The 16,448-nt window shown below is 46.3% G+C and overlaps 2 protein-coding genes across 6 annotated transcripts; one reads left to right on the top strand and one right to left on the bottom strand.

Annotated features, from left to right (window-relative positions):
* The first annotated feature begins 321 nt into the window (after window positions 1-321).
* LOC120685001 (protein NRT1/ PTR FAMILY 7.3-like) lies at window positions 322-2,812 on the top strand. The gene is made up of 4 exons (XM_039966853.1): window positions 322-327; window positions 440-578; window positions 1,028-1,245; window positions 1,349-2,812. Exons 1-4 carry the CDS (start codon window positions 322-324, stop codon window positions 2,810-2,812), a joined length of 1,827 nt encoding a protein of 608 aa, XP_039822787.1.
* A 4,309-nt stretch (window positions 2,813-7,121) lies between these two features.
* Window positions 7,122-16,228, bottom strand: LOC120685406 (probable alpha-mannosidase At5g13980). Of its 5 annotated transcripts, none has more exons than XM_039967313.1 (29): window positions 15,899-16,228; window positions 15,571-15,655; window positions 15,167-15,255; window positions 14,911-15,024; window positions 14,304-14,423; window positions 14,081-14,167; window positions 13,935-14,006; window positions 13,483-13,596; window positions 13,046-13,146; window positions 12,863-12,956; window positions 12,570-12,737; window positions 12,387-12,476; window positions 12,073-12,138; window positions 11,890-11,946; window positions 11,548-11,767; window positions 11,340-11,476; window positions 11,124-11,192; window positions 10,978-11,037; window positions 10,800-10,871; window positions 10,347-10,394; window positions 10,079-10,198; window positions 9,786-9,851; window positions 9,183-9,295; window positions 9,004-9,088; window positions 8,462-8,572; window positions 8,292-8,387; window positions 7,848-7,895; window positions 7,692-7,760; window positions 7,122-7,603 (listed from the first exon to the last, which is right to left on the bottom strand). In XM_039967313.1, the coding sequence occupies exons 1-29, from the start codon at window positions 16,094-16,096 to the stop codon at window positions 7,382-7,384; spliced, it is 2,991 nt and encodes a 996-aa protein (XP_039823247.1). In that variant the 5' UTR covers window positions 16,097-16,228; the 3' UTR covers window positions 7,122-7,381. The 5 variants fall into 5 exon arrangements, with proteins under 5 accessions (XP_039823247.1, XP_039823245.1, XP_039823246.1 ...); XM_039967311.1 differs by having other exon boundaries at window positions 7,122-7,605; window positions 7,697-7,760; window positions 14,911-15,085; window positions 15,571-15,654; XM_039967312.1 differs by having other exon boundaries at window positions 7,731-7,760; window positions 14,911-15,085; window positions 15,571-15,654.
* Window positions 16,229-16,448: the final 220 nt, after the last annotated feature.

Here is a 16,448-nt window from a genome sequence, read left to right as displayed (position 1 = left end):
ACAAGCAATTAAGACGGCGGCACCCATCTCCTTGTCTCATCGACCACGTTGCGCGCGGCGCAGGCACAGGCGCAGCCCCCTCCTCCCCCTCCTTCCAACAAGTCTCACGCACGCACAACAAACACCTACCACCACCTACATGCAGACATCATCATCCAGCATTATTTATATGTATGCATCTGTGCCAAACAGAGAACAAGCTCCTCTCCTCTGAATCCTCTGATCAAGCGACTAGCCATCCGTCCATCCCAAGAACCATCTCGCTCGCGCGCTCTCAGGCTGCCTACCAGCTGCTGGTAATTTCATTTGCAGCAGGATACGATGGCTGTAAGTGGCTGGAATGCTTGCGTTGATTCCATCGATCGATGGCTTCCTTTAATTTGATCAGCTAGCTGCATCCATCACATCGATCGATCCAGCGACTGCTCTGTTGTAACAGGTTCAGGACGAGGAGCGTGGCCGTGCCGCCGCTGCTAGGGCGGCGAGGACGGCGACGCAGGATGGGTCGGTGGATTGGAGCGGCAGGCCCTGCCTCAGAGACAGGTCAGGAGGATGGCTCGCCGGCTTCCTCATGCTGGGTAAGTTAATTCCATGCTCCTGTGCTGTTAATGGAGTTTAATTTGTCTGTCAGATATTCAACGCACGTATAAAAACTCACACACACGTATACAAACTCTATCTCTATGAACATCTTCGAATACTGAGTCAGCAAATTCTCGAGATTGACGAAATCACCACAGGAACCTAGCTCACTGCCGACGTGAACGTCACTTACCACTAAAAGCACAACGCCATTGAATCGTAGAATATCACTTCAACTGAAAGTCGAACTCTGAACCTGATGTGCTACTGAGGCTTCTGTAACCACTAGACTACAGGTCTAACCTTGCTTGTCAATTATTCATTCTAGAACAGTTACTACAAGAGTCTTTTTTTTGCATTATATATATAATTAAGTTTGACCAATATATATATTTACTTATTTATTTATATACTCTACTTTATGATGACCGGCCGGGCTGGGTAGCGAACCAGGCTCTAGTGACGTTCGCCGTCAACTGCGTGGGGACCAACCTGGTGACGTTCATGGCGGTGGTGATGAGGCTGGACAACGCCGACGCCGCCAACCGAGCCAACAACTGGGCCGGCACCACCTACGTCTTCTCCATCGCCGGGGCTCTCATCAGCGACTCCTACTGGGGAAGATACAAGGCCTGCACCATCTTCCAGATCATCTTCCTCGCAGTGAGTAGTAATTAACCTGCTGGCTACCTTGCTGCTTAATCTATCTATTACATTAATTGAGAGATCATTTATTTCCGAACTCCAACAATGCAAATTGAAACAGGGTTTGGTGGAGCTCTCCATAGCCTCCCATCTGTTCCTTCAGAGATCCTGCGACTTCAGACACGGAGAGGCCGGCAGGCAAGCACAACACTGCAGGCCACCCACAAAAGCCGAGTCGCTCGTCTTCTACATCTCCATCTACCAGATCGCGCTGGGGAACGGAGCCTACCAGCCCGCCGCCACGACGTTCGGCGCCGACCAGTTCGACGAGACCGACGCCGCCGGCGAGCGGAAGTCCAAGTCCGCCTTCTTCGGCTACTTCTTCGTCGCCAACAACCTGGGCGGCGTGCTCGCCGTCACCGCGCTGGCGTACATGGAGGACAAGGGCGAGTGGGTCCTGGCGTTCTGGATCTCCACCGCGGCGGCGCTCGCCGGCGTCGTTCTGTTCGCGCTCGGAACCCTGCGGTACCGGCACTTCCTGCCCAACGGCAACGCCATCGTCAGCGTTTGCCAGGTCATCGTCGCCGCGACGAAGAACAGGCACGTCAAGACCCCGCAGCAAGCAGAGGATCTCTACGAGGATGGCGATCATGGTGATGGTGATGAGCACGACGAGGAGGACGCCAAGATTAAGAAGAACAAGATGCTGCTGCACACGCCAGATTTCAGGTGTCTGGACAAGGCAGCAGTGGTGGTTGCTACAACACCAACAGGGCATCGCCGCCGGCCATGGAGCCTCTGCACGGTGACTCAAGTGGAAGAGCTCAAGTGCATCCTGCGGCTGGCTCCGATATGGGTGTGCAGCATCCTCTACTCCACCGCCTACTCGCAGATGTCATCTGTGTTCATCGAGCAGGCGCAGGCCATGGACGCCTCCCTCTGGGGTCTCACGATCCCTGCTGCCGGGATGGGCGTGTTCGAGATACTGGGCGTGACGGCCTTCGTGTTCATCTACAGCTTCTGCATCGCCAGGATCGTGTCCAAGGTCGCGTCACGAGAGCCTACCGAGCTCGAGAGGATGGGCGTTGGGCTAGTCATCTCCACACTAGCCATGATCACGGCCGGTGTGGTGGAACAACAGAGGCTCAAGCACGCGACGACGACGACGACGACGAGACAAGCAGCAGCGTCGTTGAGCTCCCTGACCATCCTTTGGCAGATCCCCCAGTACGTGCTGATCGGAGCGTCCGAGGTGTTCATGTACGTGACCATGACGGAGTTCTTCAACGACCAGCTCCCCGAGGGCCTGAGAAGCCTCGGGAGCGCCATGAGCGTCGCCTCCATGTCAGCCGGCAACTTTGCAAGCAGCCTTCTGGTTACTGTGGTGATGGCCATCACCTGCAAAGGCGGCCAAGCAGCAGCTGGGTGCTGGATACCTCAAGATCTCAACCAAGGCCACGTGGACAGGTTCTTCTTCGTCATAGCGGCGCTCAACGCCATGGATCTGTTGGCGTACGTGGTGTTTGCCAGGAGGTATAGACCTGTTCCACTCATCAAACCTGCAGGAGCAGATGAAACCAGCTGATGAAATGTACATGCATATAGGTAGCTATAGTACATATATATGATGCACTGTATGGAATTATGGATTGGATGGATGGTTCTTCGCTCCTACTCGCTCCATCTTAAATTATTACTACCTCCATCCCAAAGTATAACAATTTTTTTATTTTTCAAAGTCAAATATCTTCATCTTTGACTAATAATATTTTAAAAAATAAATACTTTTAAATAAAAAAGGTTACATGTTGTGATAGTTGGTTTCATTATGAATAAACTGGCATCACTTTTATATTGTCAATCTTTATATTTTTTTACCATCTACGGTCAAAATGAAAATATTTGACTTTAAAAGTCAAAAGTTATTATATTTTGGGACGGTGGTAGTATTATAGAATGTCTGATTTATATAAATTTTGTTATGTTTCTAGATATATGCTTTATACACACATATTTTCTATTGTACTCACTTTGAGTTAAATAATATTCAACATGTCCGCGGATGCCACCGCGTCGGTCCGATAGGGATCTAGGTCAGCTCCCCCGCGCCGTGTCGGATCCAGAGTCTAAATGCCCAGCTCGCGCGCCAAAACCAACCCACTCCACTCTCTTCTTTCTTCTCCTCTGCTCCGCAACACCCTCCTCTCACCCCTGCAGCCCCACCGCCGTTGCCACCACCGACGCCGACGCCACGCCATGTCGCACTATGCCCGTCGTTCCGCTGCCGGCCGGCCTCGCCGCTAACGAGCGCAGCTCGCCACGCTGCCGCATCATGGTCACCACGCGCCGCTTGCCGTGCCGCGTCGAAAGTGAGCGATGGATGGTCCGGCCTATTGAGGTGATAGTCCGCCAGCTAACATTCAAAATGGGCCGGTCTTTTCGGACATCCGAACGTCCGAGTTTACATGCTGATTGTTCGGATGTCCAGGCATTTTGTACTTCCGCCAAGGGGTGCGGACAGTCCGCCCGCGCCGGACCCACAGTCTAAATTCACAGCCTGCACACCTAAACCCAGCCCACTCCACTCTCTTCTTTCTTCTCCTCTGCTCTGCGATGCCCTCCTCCCGCCCCAGCAGCACCGCCGCCGACGCCACGCCATGTCGCACTACGCCGAGTCGTGTAGAGCTGCAAGGGCGAGAACACGCCATGTCGCACTTCAAACTGTAGTGGTCGATGCAGATGAGAAACCGGCAACCCCATAGGTACTGTCTCCAGTGGCGCACAGCTTGTACCTGGCCAATGAGCTCCCGCTTGTAGGCCTCCAGTTTCTTGTGGTGGACGGCGAATGGCCGTCTGAAGAAGGCCAGGGGCCCTACACCCTATGCGAAGACAGCACCAAAACCGGCGCTAGAGGAGTCACAATCGACAACGAACTGACAGTCGAAGTACGGCATTTGGAGAACAGGCCCGGTGGAGAGGGCGCGTTTAAGCGCCTCAAACGCCTCCGCCGCCTTGTGAAACAACCTGGGGAGTGAGGCGGAGGCCGTCCCAAAGTCTCGAAAGAACTTTCGGTAGTAGCCGGCCAGAGAACCCGTGTACGCCCCGGGCCGAGCGGGGCTCCGGCCAGGACGACACGACGTTGACCTTGTCAGTGTTCATCACGATGCCCCGAGCTGACCGACTGCGCTCCAAAAGAGCACTTGGAGCGCTTCAGATGAAGGTCGTGGGCGCGAAGGGCGTCGAGGACGAGGCGGGCGTGTTGTAGGTGCTCGGACCACGACGGGCTATGATCAGAATGTCATCGAAGAACACAAGCACGAACCTGCAGAGGAAGGGGCTGAGGACGTCATTCATGAACGCCTAGAATGTCACCGGTGCATTGGAGAGGCCGAAGGGCATGACGAGGAACTCGAAGTCGCCATGGTGAGTGCGGAACGCCATCTTCTCAATGTTCGTCGGGTGCATACGCACCTGGTGATAGCCAGAGTGCAGGTCCATCTTAGTGAAGTACTTGGCACCATGGACCTCGACCACGGGGATGGGGAACTTGTCTTTCGACGTCTTGGAGCTCAGACCCCTATAGTCGATGCAGAAACGCCAGGACCCATCCGCATTCTTGACCAGCAGCACCGGTGGCGAGAACGGGGAGGTGCTCGGCCGGATGATTTCTTGCACCAACATTGCCGCGCATTGCCACTCGAGCACATCTTCCTGTAGCTGTGGGTTCCGGTCAGGATGAATGACCACCGGCGCTGTGCCAGGTAGCAGGTGGATCTGGTGGTCGTACGGGCGCACCGATGGTAACCTGGTGGGCTCATCGAAGACCTTGTTGTACTGCTCCAGGAGGAGTTCCAGCAGTGGCAGCTGGGGGTCGCCCGCGAGAGAGCGAAGAGCCAGTCCTCGGGCGGCGCAGGGAGGGGCGCCCTCCCCCTTCCAGGAGACACGATGAGTGCCCCTCCAAAAAGACATAAAGAGGTCCACAAAATCCCACAAGATGGGTCCCAAGGAGTGGAGTTAGTCGACGCCGAGGATGAGGTTGAAGACGCCCAAGTCGATACCGAAATAGCTGATGAAGAAGTCCTCCTTGCCAATACACATGACCACATGGCCGACCACACCCGCACATGGGATGTGGTCACCATTGGCCACTGTGACCTGAAGTGCGGCCCATGCCAGCTGCAACCCGAGACAGTGCATGACCCCTGTGTTGATAAAGTTGTGGGTCGAACCGCTGTCCAAGAGGGAGATTGTGGCCATGGATGCCGACACAGAACTGCATTATGTACACGGTGTAGATGCTGGCTACAGCGTGCAGAGCTACGACATACGACGAGGTTGTCATTCTAGTCACCAAGGGTCGCCCCACCTCCTCCTCGGCCATGTCGTCGGCTGGGTAGTCGGCGACCTCCAGGTAGAAAAGGTGTTGGCACTGGTGGCCACGCATGTACAGTTCGTCGCAATTGTAGCAAAGCCCTTGGTGATGGCACTCGATCATCTTGGCGGGGGTGAGGTGGCAGAATTGCCGCGAGGACGCTGGCAGCGCCGCTGCAGGGGCCAGACCCACAGCTAGGGTAGGGAGCGTTGGTACCGCTGGCTATGGACGAGGTGGTGCATGCAATGGCAACGGCCGCTGTGGAGGGCACGTGCGATGTTAGGGCTGCAGCGCCATGGTAGCTGCAATGCAGCGCTCGCGCGAGCTGCATCGTCATCTGCAAGTCGTCAGGGTTCCAGAGTTCCAGCCTTCTGACGTTGTGACAGCTGAGGGGTGTGGCACACCAACATGACGAAGCATTCCTAGTAGTCCTGGACCGTCTGGTAGAAGAGCAGCCGCGCAAGCTTGGCGATTGCAGCGAATTGGCGGCCCAAACCGTGCGTTGCACATGTCGATGAAACGCTCCCAAGATGGCGCACCCTCATCTTGTTCGAGGGCACAGTACCATGTTTGGGCCACGCCAGTGAGATGGTACGAGGCAAGCCAGACCCGATCGGATGCGAGTGTCCACTGGCCCCTGAAAAATTGCTCGCACAGTTTGAGCCAATTCAGGGGTCCTCCAATCCGTTATACTTGGGGAAGTCCAACTTCCTGAAGCGAGGGACTCCCAGGCTGGGGTACGGACCAGACGCACCGGTGGATGAGGATCCCGGTGGTATGGAGGATGGCGGAAATTGCAGAAGTGGTGGTAGGGTGGGGGTGGGGGATGGCAAGTGGGGAAAGCTTATCTTGTGGATAGGGAGGGGGACGAGCGGCGTGGTTGCGGTGGCGGTGGTGGGTGGCACGGTGGCGGTGGTGGTCACTGGAGTTGGCAGTGAGCCGTACCTTTGTAGCCCGTAGGGGAACCCTTGGGCATGGCGCTTGATGAAGATGACGCCTGCGGGTGTTTCTAGGAATCCATGCGGGTGGTGAGGTTGGTCAACTGCTTGAGGATCGCAGCTAGGGTTTGGGCGGTATCGTCATCAACCGGCTTCAATATCGGCTCATTGTCATCGCCTGGCATCTCTGATACCAGGTTGATAGGACCAAGCGGCTGCGCAAGTTGTAGGAGACCGGCGGCCAAGGCTTGAACCCCCGGCAACAGTCGGCGCCATGGCGTAGCAAGAGGGTGGCGGTGAGGGGGGGGGGGGGGGGGGGGGGCGACTCGCGGGGAGAGAGGTGCGTGGGGGAGGCCTGTGAGGTCAGGCAAGATAATTGCCTTGCTTAATTCATTCCAAACTCCTTACAAGTATTTATCTCCTCTCCTAACAAACTGGATCCTATTAAATCTGGGCCAATTAACCACATGACCAGCGACGTGATCTAGCCACTAGGGTGATTTCGGTGCTGGTATGTGATCCCGGTCATAACAGGTGGGTCTGAAAAGGATCTCATTGTCATTGGCAAGTTATAGACTCCAGAATTTCATGACTAAATAATGCACATCAACAGTTCCATTAGAAACTGAGCTTTGTGGCTGAACCTGAGTGCTCAAATCAGATTCAGTTCCAACCTCAATGAGGATTTGGTGGCTCGATGAAATTAGTGCAATCTCTACACACAAAAGCTGACGATGCTCAAGCTCACCATTACCGCATTATTTTTTATTTCCTGAAAGAGTGAATGTCAACCTAATAATACAACATAGGCCCAGATCTCCATTCCGACCTCGGCGCCGGACTATCAGAGCAGCTGTTTGCCACTGATGCTACGCTCGAAGCTGACAATGAACGTGCGGATCTCCATTGGCCCCAGCTCGATAACAAGTTTTGAAGGATCCACGGGCCCTCCACGGATCACCTTCTCGTCAGCTGGAGGCCCTTGCACCTTCCATTTCAGGCGCTTCTTCTCCATGGCTGCACGTTCTTGGTTTGCAGATAGGCTTGTCTCAACGATCTTGCCAATCTGGAGTGAGGTATCAGAAATGGGGTCAAGATTACTCTTGAAGACTAAGTGTAAATCAGATGTGGTGTGACAAAGACTCAAAGAAGACCTTCTTGTCTGGGAATACTCTCTTGAGGTCGACACTCGCCAGAGCTGAAAGATCCTTGTGCTCTCCAGCCTATTGTCCAGAACAACACAAAAGTTAATAGAGCAAATAGAATTTACCTGATCTGGAATGGCAAAGTAAGAATGGTGGTGGCAAAACCTCGTATAGATGAGCAAACCGAAGAAGAACACTTCCATCTTCGAGTTCCTGTGTAGTGAGCAAATATGGCATGTATAACAATTTTTTTTCTCAAACGCGCAGGTGAGCTGCGCATCAATATATTAAGAAGAAAAGAAGGGGAAAGAGCCCCTAGAACAAATCGTATAACAAAATTTTAAACAGGTATATAGGCTGTAACTATTGGCAAAGCAATAAATCCAGGCAGCAGTTTTGCACTTGCGGCAATATACAGCTAGAAGAGTGCATGGTTTTATTTCATTGTTGTCATCAATCAAACCAACCGGGACAGAGTATCTATACACAGAATGTACTAAAAAAAGGAAAATTGAAGGTTCCAATTCTAACATCAATGGTTAACATAAAAGTTATGTATATTCTCACTGGTTGGCACATTAAGGCAACAGTGATATAACGGGCAGGTACCTGAAGGGTAAGCAATGCAACATTATCAGGCAAGCTGTAGGTTGGATCCATCGCAGAGAATTTTGGAGTATGTGAATTTGCCCAGTTGCCTCCATCCTGCATAAACAAGTTGGTGCATGTTAACACATGAACAGCTTGAGCACATGTTAATGGCAAGTTTCACGCTGTACCTGCTCTGAGAAAGCAAGAAGGAGAGGTGAGTATATTTCCTGGCCAAATGTCCGACGCCACCTAGATCCTTCTCCTTGTGGATCAATTTTGAGATAGTACTTTCCTTCGATCTGTTAAAAGTGCAATGAGATGCTTTCCATTATACTTCTGCATGACATTGCATGCTTGCAGTCAAAATATAGTAAACTGATGGGTAATGACACAACAGTATCTTCTGATGACTTAGATGCAAATAAGTAATCAGTTGCTACCTCAGTGACATGAGAGTTGAGGAAATTCATATGGCTTTTTGTCTAATTAGTAATTCTATGAGTTCTGTAATTATTGCTACCTGAGTTCATGAGAGGAAATTCCAATGGCCTTTTTGTCTAATGTAATTCTACCTTTGAGGCATTGGTTGACTTTAACATATCCTAATAAGTGACAGGTTTTCTTCAGAAAAAAATGAGGTGTGTTCATTCGAATGGTATTATTAGTAAGCAATTACTGAATTTTGCTTCTATCCTACTTCGGTGTCAGGAAGATAATCACTCTTACTTACAATTAGTCCTTCACATTGATTTCCAAGACAGACAGTTTCATTTAGTGCCTCTGCAACGCCTCGCCCATCATCATGAAGTAGCCTCCTATACATTGGTAGGCACAAATTAGTACAGATTAAAGAATAAAAGAAAAAGAAGCAACAAATTATTGTTAAAATTATGCTGCTTGAGGATGTACCTGTGTAGCATTAGCTCAATTTGTCCATCGTTTATACTTGAACCTCCAATTGACCTGTCTACCAGTACAGACAACTCTTTGTTGCCATCTTCCACATAAATGCCAAGATTAACCTGAAAAGATGTAAAGAATCACCTATATTTTACAGATTACCCCAGCAGAAACTACTTATAAAGCTACAGAGTGATTTGCTCAACTCTTCATTGCACAATTAGTAAGAAGTAGAACAGCATTCTAATTTCTTAAAGCACTGGGTCCTGCACATGTCTGATTTTTTGCCCCTTTTCCATAATCATCACCTTTTATGCATCAGAATTTTGCAAAGATCACCAAACCTTAACTTCTTATGCCACCATATGCAGACAACTGATTGAGCTAACATTTAGTGTCTATGTTGACATCATTCAGTAAAATCAATAAATGTTGGTAAAAAGACGAAAATAACTATAAATTTCTCCAGGAGAAATAAAATAGAATAATCAATTCAAAACTGAATCAACTGTGGAAAATGCCATTTGACTGCTGGTGCTCAGATAAAAAAGATGCCACCTATTAATGTTATTGAACTTCATTAAAAAATATAGAGATCAAACAAAAGCTCACAGGATAATAGTTTCCAGCAATGGGCTGGTGCACTTCAATCTTCCACTCTGATCGATAATCCCTTATCTGCAAAAACATATGGGTACCCAGTGTGTTAATATAAAACTTGAGACAATCTTACAACATTCTACCATGTATTTCTGTATTGATTTTTCATTGTGCTATTCTTTAGTCCCTTTCATATTCTAAACTAGAACAGGAACCACTAAAACAGTTATTTCTCAAAAACTCTGTCAGTGAGAACTGCACCAAAAATGATTTGCTTGGAGAGAAGGTAAAAAGTGTCTGCATACCCTTTTGATGAAATCACGTCCACTGGAATCAGTGTAAAATGTTTTGTTTGTCGCCATGTTTGTGACAATTTCAGTTGCTACTTCTTTTCCATTTCCATCATCTGTTGGAATAGGCCCAACCTATGCATGTGAACAATCAGTTCAGAAAATGTTAAAATCTTATGCCAATATAGAGGGGAAAAAGTACACACAAAAGATGAAACAAAATTAAAAGTTTAAACAAACATCTATAGCAATGCAAGGCACATCATATTGGCAGAGCACTCACAATAAATTCAGTTTCCACATAGTCCTTCCCCTTGTAAACTCTGGTAATCTGTGTTCAGAATCGAAAAACAAGTATCAAGAACACAATGGATAATTACTAGTTATTTGACCAACATTTATATAACAAAATTAAATTCCACAACTGATCATATTGTGTTTTCTTTCACAACCTATATGAGTAAATAAGCATCTACTGACAGGCCAATCCTACAAATTACTCAAAATAACTCGATTAAATAATAGTGGATTACTCAAAATAACTCAATTAAATAATAGTGGTGAAAGAGTGTAAATAGCATTGCTAATGAGGATTATCCTTACATATCTCAGTTATTTAAGGAATGTAAGCTAAAAATTCATTAAGAACTTTGAGATGTTGGATAAGAAGAAAAACAAATAGAATATAAATTGTACATAAATGATGATTCAGAAAAACATTTCCCATAGGGATAACCTGATATATCCATGAATTAATCTGCTGGTGCACTTCATCCACTATGGGGCCACGCAGAACTGTGAGAGGAACCTTACATAATAAATTTAACAAGAATCATGTTAAATATCTTGAAAATAACTTTGTGGATCATGCAACTTATATGTTGTTCTAGAGCAAATACAATCCCTCTCCATACCTGACTGTCAGTCTTGATAGGAACAGTGCCATTAGGCCGAAATATGTACGCTCCAGAAGCCTATGGTCCAGGATAAGTAATTAACACCATTGTACCAGAAAACTGCTATTGTGGTAAATGGATGGCTTATGGAATTTTTAGAGCACCTGAGGGTCACTTCCGTTACCATCCTGCCCTATGTAATATTTGTATTTCTGCTCGAAATTTGCTTCAATCTTGAAATTTATTAATTAGGTTAGTAGGCAAGATTCTAGATCAGAACTGAAACTCAACACAAGAATTATGATTTAACTCCATTTATGTAAGATGAAACTATTGCAATAGCAAACACTGAACACAAAGATTGAGCTTTGGTACATTACCAGAGTCTTGCTATCGGAGTACAGAGAGAATGCTCCAGCTGCATTATACTGAAGTTTCAAGTTCCCTTGCCCAACTTGTAGACTACTATATTCACTTCCTTGAGATGAGTATACAGTGGACTTGGAAGAAACAGATGCTGGATTAAGTATATGAATTAGAATTTTATTTTGAGTAGTATTTCTTAAGTCAGTGGCATAATAAAGTCACCTGATTTCTTCATGCTTGAGACAAAATAAGTGTTGAAACCAAGAGGCGGTACTGACACAGGAAAAGCAAGCCAAAACTTGGGCGTTACACCTGGTGAAGTGCCTAGGTAAGCCTTAACATGTTTGTCCCGTATGTTTAGTGAGGCACTAGCTATAGGCAGAAGTTGTGATTCAACTTCTCTTCCTTCAGAATCATGAACCACAATTGAATCACTGAAAACCTGTTATTTCATTAAGTGGAAGATTAATTCAAATGTGAGGTGAAGCTGCTTTCTTATAAAAAAACATTACAATACACAAAACAATATAACTTCTTTGAAGAGAATAATGGACAATTGCATACTGGCACACGAAGAACATCTTGTCGTTTCCAGCCAAGTGAGTTGTACACAAGAACAACCTGTAACAAAAAAAATGATATATTGAAAACAAAATGGTTGATGGCAGTTTATCTTTTGTTTAACATGGGTGAACTGAAAAAGGTCACTTCAGAAGGAGCAATGCATGAGTTGATACCAAAACTTACCAAACTTTTTCCCTTAGAAAAGTCCATCTCGGAAGGAGGGCAATAGGTAACGTTTAGGAGAAGACACTGAAAAAGAAGATACAGTGACACAGTAAATATTAAGTCATTTCTAAAATTATTAGAGAAACTGAGAAGGTGACCCATCCATTTATTGTTCCTGTTCTTTGATGTTTGTACCTTCGCATTTCATCTTAGACTAAACACTAATCAAATTTATTTCACATAGGAGCATAAGGGAATGCATTGTCTCCATTGATGCCCAAGTTGAAAGTCTCTACTCCTCACATGGTAGGGGGAAAAAAGCTGCAACTAACTTGTGAAAATTTTGTTGTTGGAGAAGAACAATGTGGTTTGGAGCCCAACTCAGTTAAACAAGCAAGAGAAGTCGAAACAAGCTCCTGGGCCTGTAAAATGAGTCACACCAAATGAATTTTCATCTAAATCAAAATGAAAAGATCATCAAGCATGATTTGAAACAATTCTCTCAGGATGCTCACTCGTGTATATCCAATTGACAATCTCTTGGCATAATCATTTGCCACATGTTGCTTCTCTGTTCCTGTAACAGCATCATGATGCTGAGCAAGAGCTAGAGCATCACCTAGATAATCTGTTGTTGGACCTAATTTGCTTTTTCCTTTAAAGAACTCCAGCTGCCGGGCTGCCTGAAAATAAATTGAATTTTAAGAATAAGCAGTCTACCAAATACATATGTACTTAAGCAGTTGATGATGGGCATTTGAAGGCCACCGCAGCTCAGCATAGTAAAAACATAGGATGTCAACACTACCAGGTAGTATCCACTCATCATCCTGACATATCGCTTTAAGGCAGATCTACTTGTGAAGTAACCTGTCCAGTACGCATTAGGGTTATCTGCATATCTGGTCGAACAAACAATACGGTCACACATGAGCAACAGGAATAAAGTAAAGTTAATAATAACAATTATGAAAACAAAATAAAAACATACGGGAAGAAATCATTGGTCTTGAGAGGCCATTGCTCGTTTGCAGCATATTTTGCATCAGTATAAATGGAAGGTGTGGAATAAAGAGCATTGATACGGCCATCCTGAGGTATGGTCCAAAAGAGCAAGCATGGTGAGCTCGACTATCATTAGAGTAGAAAACTACACTGTTTTCTACTTATTTTGGTACTTTGCTAAACAAAAATCCTCTATGGATAAGAAATTATGTTCTTATGTAACAATGAAAGAAACCAAGTGAATGACATGATATCTATAAAGTTTAAAATTAGTATGAGAACATAAAAAAAAACTCAAATGTATTCGACAAACCAAATCTCAAAAACCATCAAGGCTATACAACAAAGTAATGCCATGAACTTTCATAAAAGAATTAAACAAGTAAATAATTATGCAATTTCTTTAATATGTTCACCATTAACCTTATTCACATAGTGAATTAATTTGTCCATGTTTCTGAACCAACTCTCTGCGTATTGGTACTTGAAGTCTGTTCCCATTGTAAACATGATATGGTTTGTCCTCGTGATATTTGCCTACAGAAAAGAAAGAAACAAATATAACTTAGGATGTGAAGCTATATTTCTGAATAGAACAATAACATTAAGTATGAATATTGTAGTACATATGACTAGTGACAAAACAAATTGCAGATAGAAGTCAAACTCCATAGTACAAAGGACGCCCAAGTTGCATTCTCATGGATCATAAAACCTATCGCCACAACAATCAGAGAGCCAATATAAACTAAATAGGGTAAAGTTTGTAGTGGCATTAACCAAACCTTGTGGTGTACATGGGTGCAAAGAGAGTACATTGAAACCCAAAAAGGAAATAACAAAACAAACATGACCACAATGAGATCCGAATGTACCTGTGCTAGAGCTGCAGCAACAAAACCATTTACTCGTTCTTCAACATTATAATCAAAAAGAAGGGGATCATCCTGCATAGAGGAAAGCCATGAAGAACTGCCTAGTGCCTGAGCAACATATAACAACTCTAATTCTGATGAATTACCTGGACAACAGGGGAATCATCATCAACTTCAAAATAAAAATCACCAGGAGGCGGTTCATAGTTTTGTGGAAAGATGCCAGCAAAGATCTGAAACAAACATGCAGTTTTTTCAATCCAAAATTACAAGCAAAATAGAATAGCACCTAGGCATAAGCAAAGGATTCATAAACAGAGCATCAAACTGGAGTGAGGCATGCACGTTTGAAAAGTAAAAAATACTTACATCAGCTGATGAGCCAAAGCTCTTGGAGCCCCTCCATACAACCTCAAGTTCTTTCGTTCCCTTTCGAGTATCACGATCTTGGTAATCAATCCGGAAGAAATAGAAAGCATCAAATCCTACCTGGCAGATGATGAAATGTTTACTGAGCCATCTCTGTCCTACTTAGTATGTTTGGCACACACTATAGGTGGCACTGTAAATTCAATTAATAGATTTGGCTCCTCTAATTAAATAGTTCTGTTGGGTGTCAAGAAGTGTGTCAATTGCATTATGATTGACGACCGTGACAATCACAAGATAACAGCTCTTGATTTCTCAATTGTCTGTGCTCTATGTAAGTGTAGATAGACTAAAAATAGAATATCTAGTCCGGAAAAAAAAGGTAGAATATCCGAATGCTTAGGTATTAAGGACATTTGTAAGCAGCTGCTGAGTCAAAAATTACTATAATGCAGATGTTATTTCATAAGTGCAAAGTCCATCTTGTCATGCAAATAAGAAGCGGAAGTAGCAGTGCACCATAATTCGACTTAGCCAAGCCTTTGCAAGCATTAGTCATGTGAGATATCAGGACAGGGCATAAATGGATATGGTTAAAGCAACCTACTTCTGCACCAAGAAGGTATGCCTGAACCGCAGAGTGGCCAAATGGATCAATCTGCCAGCCAATCCGTGGAATCTGACCAAACTCCTCCTTGATGAATTTGTGCCCGAGCGTAGTCTGATCAATCATGTCGATGTAGTGCACAGTGGCCTCATCGTGCATGCACATGCCACCATTGCTTCAATAGTGGAAGCAATGTCATTCACTAAAGAGCAGAAACAACTACAAAGTGACAGTTTCAGAACTTGAAGGAGCATACATCAATTCCAACCGTCCAGAGCTGATGAGCTCCTTCACGGTATCCTTGATCATGTCGTTCTGGTTCCTCCACCATCTCTGGAAGAATGCCTGCAATCGTACATAAACCACTTGTCAGAAGAAAAGTCAGAAACACTCCATCCAATCAGAGACAATCCACCTTATGCTACGGCAGTAAGACACAAAGCATATGGATGCAGAGCTGGTAATCCAACTTCAAATCTCTGAATCGGCATAACAGGGTCCTAACAGTTCCACTTCCAGAAGCCCAAAAATGCTGGCAGAAACAACAGTACGATCACTGATTGATGCACATTGCTTCCTATCCCCAAATTTCACTAACCAAGCTTTGCCACAACCCAACTTTTGACGCATACATGTCACGATTATGAATGCAATGTATACCTGCTCGACATAGATGAACTTGCGGTTCTCGTCCTTGAGCAGCGCCGGGATGAGCGAATCCAGAACGTTCTGCACACATGCCCCCTACAGCCAGGAAGGAAAAAAAAAACAAATTGGATTAAATAAAGCAGAGCCAAGTTGACGAACAGCAGGCTCAGTTGAGAGAACTAGCTAGAAATCCCACGAGAAAAAAAAACTAAAAAGTGATTAGCACGCTACTGATAGTCCCCCAGAACAAACACTTCGAATTCCTCCGGAAAATCAGGGGCAACCGCGAGCGACGAAATCGGGAAGCGCAGCAGTCAGCCCGGCGGGGCCGGCGCCCCACCTGGATGGAGTTGTTGGATCCGACGTAGTACTGGTCGACGGTCTTGAGCCACCCGACGTCGTCGTGGGTGTGCGGCACCACGTGCACGTTGAGCTTCCCGGCCACCACCCCCGCCGACGTGTTGTAGGGGATGTACACAGCCTCGCCCGCGGCGGCTAGCGCGACGACGGCGAGGAGGGCGAGTCGGACGGGGCCCATGGATGCGGCCGCGGTAGAAGGGTGAAGAGGGGAAGGGGAGGAGGAGGAGGCGGCGGAGGTCGCCGGGGACTGTGACTGTGACCCGGCGGAGGCGAGCAGCAGCTAAGAAGAGGTGTGAGGTGGTTTATGTAAATGCTGCATATTTTCCGGGGGAACTTTCAGTCTGGCCCCCCTTTTATACCCGAATATCCTGTCGCTATCCTTACCAAAATTTGGTTCACAAATGTTTCAACAAAAAAAATTACGCAACAAAATTGACGGGCGAAGTTGCGATTACTACTTACTACTATGCGTGCTGGTCAAAATATTTACATTTGACTACTATACTTCGTGCTGCAATCTAGTACTACTG

This window comes from Panicum virgatum, chromosome 8N (assembly GCF_016808335.1).
Source record: "Panicum virgatum strain AP13 chromosome 8N, P.virgatum_v5, whole genome shotgun sequence".
NCBI lineage: Eukaryota > Viridiplantae > Streptophyta > Magnoliopsida > Poales > Poaceae > Panicum > Panicum virgatum.
Note: the sequence above shows the minus strand (reverse complement) of the source record. Positions and strands in the feature narration are given on the sequence as shown.

Bases quoted from the DNA above. Each gene is read 5' to 3' on its own strand.
- LOC120685001 (XM_039966853.1), top strand. The intron at 579-1,027 runs GTAAGTTAATTC...CGGGCTGGGTAG, and splicing joins CGCCGGCTTCCTCATGCTGG to CGAACCAGGCTCTAGTGACG. The intron at 1,246-1,348 runs GTGAGTAGTAAT...AAATTGAAACAG, and splicing joins TCCAGATCATCTTCCTCGCA to GGTTTGGTGGAGCTCTCCAT.
- LOC120685406 (XM_039967310.1), bottom strand. From the start codon at position 16,096: ATGGGCCCCGTCCGACTCGCCCTCCTCGCCGTCGTCGCGCTAGCCGCC. The intron at 9,089-9,182 runs GTACATCCTCAA...ACCAATGTATAG, and splicing joins ATTGAGCTAATGCTACACAG to GAGGCTACTTCATGATGATG. The intron at 7,761-7,847 runs GTTTTGCCACCA...TCTGGACAATAG, and splicing joins GGTTTGCTCATCTATACGAG to GCTGGAGAGCACAAGGATCT.